At 48.6% G+C, this 6,000-nt stretch overlaps 1 protein-coding gene across 1 annotated transcript in view; it reads right to left on the bottom strand.

Moving 5' to 3' along the window:
• The window catches only part of THSD4 (thrombospondin type 1 domain containing 4), a 574,978-nt gene that overhangs the window by 33,573 nt on the left and 535,405 nt on the right, over nt 1-6,000 (bottom strand). The window contains exons 13-14 of the mRNA XM_034994843.1: nt 1,241-1,370; nt 116-320 (exon numbers count right to left, since the gene is read on the bottom strand). Of these exons, the coding sequence (XP_034850734.1) occupies nt 116-320; nt 1,241-1,370 (335 nt within the window). The remainder of the gene's footprint in view (nt 1-115; nt 321-1,240; nt 1,371-6,000) is intronic.

The following is a 6,000-nucleotide window of genomic DNA, read 5'->3' as shown; positions in this document are numbered from 1 at the left end:
GGGTCGCTGGCGGCGGTGGGCGGGGTCGCTGGCGGCGGTGGGCGGGGCACGGCAGGGCGTCTGGGCGGGGGGGGGGGGGGGAGCTCTAGCGCAGCGGCCTGCCCCGCCCGCGTACCGAGGTCCAGTCTGTGCGGATCTGCCACTCGCTGCAGATCTTGAGCTGGCAGGTGCTGGTGGTCTCGGGCTTCTCCAGGTGCCGGCAGCGGAAGGGCTGCACCGTCAGGCTGCGGTTGGCGTACACCTGGCGGCACAGGACCTGACGGTGCTGCATGCCCAGGCCGCACGTTTTGCTGCACTCGGACCACTCTCCGATGTCCCAGCTAGCTCAGGAACGAGAGGGCGCGAGAGGGACAGATCGCCTTCAGCCAGGGGAAGAGAGCACGCCCCGAGAGCCGGCTCGCACGCAACCATCACGGGGGGTTACGGGTGGGCCTCACCCAAGAGCACAGCTCAACGCCTGCCCGAGGGCCGTCGCACTCCGGGAAGCAACGGAACTCTGTCGACAAGCTCCTTACCAGTGATGACAGCCCAGTTTTAGAAAATTAAAGAAAACCGAGCAGGTGCAAAGGATTTTTATCTAAAAAACGCCCCAAACTCCAAACGTTAGTTTTATCATCACCCCGTAGAACGTTAACCCACGTTGGATCTTAGAAATCTCCAGCATTCTTTATTGCTCATGAGCTACTTACTCATCAGTTTCACGGTCCTCCCCGTCATCCTGCTTTGTCACTTAGTTAAATAAGACATCAGCACACGCTCAATACGTAGGAGGATGTGTCTATTACTTTGAAAATTATGATGGGACCCTTTTGGGGGGCTCTTTCTCCCTGTTCTTCTGGAAGTGTCCTCTGCATCATTCAGTAACCAGCCCAAGACCTCTCCTGAGACACTCCTCCCGACTACTCCTTGCCCACGTACTCGTGACTCTCCTCAGGCTCTCTGTTCACGGCTCACCTACAACACTGACCACGCTGTAATTCCCAGCTTCCCTCTTTGCTTTCCTCACCAGGCTAACACGTAATTGCTCCAAATTACCAAAGGCCTGTGCTCACTGCTAAAGGCTACAAGCTTCCACGTTCATCCCCAGAGACAGGTGTGCTTGCCGAACAGACTGCAGTTTATGCACAGACTGAGTCTCGTGTCTCTAAATCAGATGTAGACAGATTATGCCCGCTAATAAGGTCCTATGCACCCAGAAGTGACCCGATAACAGGCGACCTCCACAGAGAGGCCATCTTACAAGGCTGGGCAAGGGAAGAGGTTGCAGGGCTCCTCCTCGGGGGTGGGCTTCATACTGGAGTCGCAGTAGCTCTCGGGCACCTCTTCGTGGGTGTTTCGGTGCACACAGCGAAAAATAGGGAACTGCGATCCTGCAAGGACAAGGAGAACTTCTCAAGGACAGCCCCACACACTTGAATGTTGGGCTCTGGGTGCAGGTGCACAGAGATCTGGGTACTGATGAAGAGAGGCCGCAGGAACAGAGAAATGCACACACACACAAACACTCCTCCTTCATTCATGCGTTTACACACACCTCCCACACAGGGGCTGTGACAGGCACTGTGGACACTGGGGGTACAAACCGCGGACACGGTTGGAAAGTGCTAAAGGCAGATACAAACAATTTTTATAACAGTTCAAGATATCACGAGGCAGGAGAGTGATTTATAAAATGAGCACAAGTAATAACTGCTTGGAAGTTTTCTGGAGTCATCACAAAGAAAGGGTCCTAGAGGGTCCAGCTGGATCCTACGGAAGGGTGGGGTTTGGGTAGCTGTGGGCATGTGTGTCTTGGAGGGAGGGGGCTGTCCAGGCGGCTGAACAGGAACAAAAGTGCCCGACACACTGGCCTGCATGTGCCTGGAATGTGTGAGAGGCAGGCTGAAGCAGAGAAGTAAGAAGATTCAGGACCGGCTAAAAGAGCAGCGAACTTCGCCCTACTCTCTAAAGCATTTTACCCATTCCCCTAATAAAGTACTGATCCAATGGTATTTTTAGTTATTTGAGTAGATGTCTGCTTCCCATGAGACAGAGAGCTTCTCAGGACAGAACTAATTCTTGTTCATCCCTGTAATCCCAGTACCTAACAGCATAACAGCCGCTCAATAAACATGCTGAATGGATATTTATCAGAGGTCTCATATTTGTTTTTATTACTTTGTTAAAAAAAAATCATACTGACTGCCTCAGGGTTGTTGTTGTTGTTTTGTTTTAAATACGCAGCCAGGTTTCACTGGCTTAATATGGATAAATGTATTTTGGAGAAAAAGTCAGAATCCGTTAAACGGAATCTCTAGCTTTGAAAAAAAAAAAAAGCCGACAATTCTGCAGCCTCTCTCTGCTACCCCCTGGTGGCAGCTCGGGAGTATTGCTAAGGGATGTGTACAAAGTGAGAAAGGTAACCAGGAACAGGCCATGCAATTGTTTGAAAAATAAGATGTTTCTTCACAAATAAATGTCTGTCCCCCTGTGCCGATCCCCAGTCTAGGCCACTACCCAATTCCTGCCGGGCAGAACATGATCACTCATCCTACAGTTCCATCTTACCTCTGTTGCTAACTGGCCAGGCATTTGGATTTTCTGAACTTCCAACTTACTACAATTTAATTGTAACTGGAGGGATAACTCTTCAAAGAAACGTTTCCCTATTTCATCAGCCATGAAGAGCGTGTCAGTGCTTGTTGACGCTGATCTTGTGTGACCCCCAAGCCAGAGGGTGGTTCTTGTAAGAAACCTTGACAGATTGGAAGACAGTTCTGAATCTGAAATGATCATTTGTTTAAAAACCACTCTGGCAGTAAAAATTCATAATGTAGCTATAACTTTAAGACCATTATTTAAAAACAATGTTCCAGGGGCGCCTGGGTGGCTCAGTTGGTTAAGCATCTGCCTTCGGCTCAGGGTCCTGGGATCGAACCTCGCTTCTGGCTCCCTGCTTGGTGGGAAGCCCGCTTCTCCCTCTCCCACACCCCCTGCTTGTGTTCCCTCTCTTGCTGTCTCTCTCTCTCTGTCAAATAAATAAATAAGATCTTAAAAAAAATAAAAATAATGTTCCAGTGAAGTATAATTATTAGCGGAGTAAAAAGCGGTACTGACTATAAAACTAATAAGAAGCAAAAACTTTTGTGGAATGAAATTTTGTCCAGTGACATATCTGCTTCCATGAAGGAGAGATTTTTTAAATTAAATTCCACATATATTAAGCACATTGTGCTCACTTACAAAGATGAATAAGATTCCGTTTACGCCTTTCGGGATACCCATGTGGGACCCAGATATTAAGGGATTAAGTAAAAATCTTATTATTTATCCCTTCAGACCATGTGGGTGTAACTTTTCTGCTGGCAAGTCTGCGGACTGGAAAGCAAAAGTTACTACTCCAACCACATGGCACTCAAATGAGGGGGCAATTTAATATCTTTAGCTAAAAGGATACAGGCTACCATAGGAATGCTCCGTGCCTTGGAGGGATGAGTCCTGCCCAGGGCTGTTTGTATGTGGCCATGGACCTTCCTCACCCTCTTAGTGCCTTTACACTACACTTAGCCATGGTCCAGCTCCAGTGTTCAGCCAAGGACGTAAATCCAGAGGCTCACTCTCTGATGGTGAGAACCATAATTCTTGACTCCAATGACCACAACAGTTTCTTTTTTGGGGTCAGTTTTGATTTCTGCAGAGAATGGGATGGTGAGGTCCGGGGCTGGCTGGGCTTCAGGCAGCAGGAAGAATCTGGGATCATTTTAGTTGGGTTTTATGTTGTGTGTGTTGATGAGAACAGAGGTATATTATCCTGGAGGAGGGAACCGTACTGCAGGTAATCCGCAGATATTAAAGGAGGCAAGTCAGTGAGTTCTGGGGACGGCGTAGAGAGGCTGGTGCGGCATTGGGGAGAGAGGGACAAAATACGGAGCAAGAAAAAAATGAAATCATCTGAGGTTTGGAACTCCAGGAATCAACTGAGCCAAGCCAAAAGTTTGACCAGACAGAAGTCTGGGCAACGGCCGGGTGGAGTATGAGCCACTCTGGGCTGTTGGTGGCAGGACCCCTCTCTGTGACAGTGATACAGTGAGGGGTGGTTTCCCTTGAGAGGCATGGAGACATGTGGTCTGTTGAGCTCCACCAGAAAGGACTGGAGAAGATTTGTGTGGGGACGAATGGTGAGGTCACAGGGAGCATGGATGTGGTTTGCATCTATAAGAGCAAGATGGTAACAGAAGGGCGTGGTCCTGGTACATTTGTCACTGCTGCTGAGCTAAACATGGATGCATCCACATGGCCTCATGTGCCCTGCAATCCAGCCAGCGCTGCTGGGAACAAACCTTACAGGGAGCAAAGGAGGGGCATCCAGGGGCTGCTGCCATTTGTCCAGTGGAAGAGCAAGGGGCTAGGAGTACGAGAGGAGGGAGGGCTGGGGGAAAAAACAGCTCTGCTCTTGTTTTATTTCCAAGGAACCTCTTCTGTAGCTCTTGGACTGGAGAAACCATGCTGTTTCTCAAGGTAAAAAAGAGGATGCACATGTCCTCACAAGCATCCAAGTGGCAGATGCTGTGTGTGTGTGTGTGTCCACAAGCAAAGCAGAAAGACTATATTAAGAACGTTAAATAAAATCATATGGAAATCCAGAGAAAAAGATTCTTCAGTTGCGAGTACATAAATCCACATTCTTTAAGCTACGATAGAACACAGTAAGGCAGTAACAGCCTTGCCTATCCAGGATGCAATGATGTAAAAACTACCCTTACACCTTTTCTAATAGCTGGATATGCCCCAATTCAAGAAACACTTGAGGAGCGTCTCCTTGTGTGCTGGCTACCATCCCAGGAGCAGGTGATGAAAAGAGTCCATGCGCGGAGACAGCTAGGCCAAGCAGAGCTGGGACAAGAATGTGTCCTGAGTTGTGGTGGGGTCCCATAGGATAAGTGCCCACCTGTGCCTTGCAGAACCAGGAAGGGCTTTACAGAGGACGTGCATCTGAGCTAGATCGGGGAGTCTAAGTGGTTTGCTGGCTCCATACCAGAGGATATAGTCTAAGGGATGCAGGTGTTTTAGCTCAGTGTGGATCACACAGACTGTGGTTGGCTGGGGGAAAGATAACCAGAAGTTTTGGAAATGGGGTCCCTCCATCATGCCTTGAATGATCCGTTGAATGGACACCTGGGTATGTGGCATTAATTTGGTGAATGCAGGGCTGTGTGAGCAGCATGAAGGGTGAGCGGGCAAAGGCACATGCTTTCGTCCTTATTCTACTAAAGTCCATGAGGCGATGCCCGAAGTCCTCTGGACACGGCGACATCTCATGCTACTCGAAAGACTAGGCCAGGTGATCTTTATGGACAGGAAAGGGAAGAGAATCTTCCACACATCTGCCATCCTTGATATAAAACCACAAGATGGCAATTTTTCTTCTTTTTATGACTTTCCCTGTGTGTACCTAGCACAAATGTGTCTGGTTCCTCTGGTGGGCATTGCACCACTAACTCCATGGTGGAAACTTCAGTAATCACACATTTGGACCCCGGGTTCCTATGTCAACTGCATTTCATCCTGCTCACCTCTACAGTTCCAGGGTTGGATCCTGACTGAAATGATTTTGGCCTTCCTGTGTAATTAGCTTTCTGCCTCTGTTCAGACACATTCTATGGGCGCATCATTTTCCTTCCGAAAGCTTAAAAAAGAGGTTAGGGCAATGAATCTTCAGTCCACATTCTTTGCACACGTATTAAGCAAAAGCCCACTAATTTCTGCAGTGTCAGCTCCAGAAATCAGTAATCCAGTTATCAGTCATCACAGAACTGGCTGGGGGTCCAGGCAGGAGATGCTCCAGCCCCCACAAAGAACCAAGTACCTCAATTCGGTTCTCAAAAGCCACCAAGCTGATGCTCTTGGGAAAAAGATAAAGGCTTTACAGGCAGTTGTGAAAATTTCCCGGGTGCAAATTATGTCAGACTTCCTGAATTTTCTACCCTTGGGTACATGTCTCTTGAAGAAAAGAAAAGAAAA

This window comes from Mirounga leonina, unplaced genomic scaffold (genome assembly GCF_011800145.1).
Source record: "Mirounga leonina isolate KUSES-001 unplaced genomic scaffold, KU_Mleo_1.0 Mir_91, whole genome shotgun sequence".
NCBI classification, from domain to species: Eukaryota; Metazoa; Chordata; class Mammalia; order Carnivora; family Phocidae; genus Mirounga; species Mirounga leonina.
Note: the sequence above shows the minus strand (reverse complement) of the source record. Positions and strands in the feature narration are given on the sequence as shown.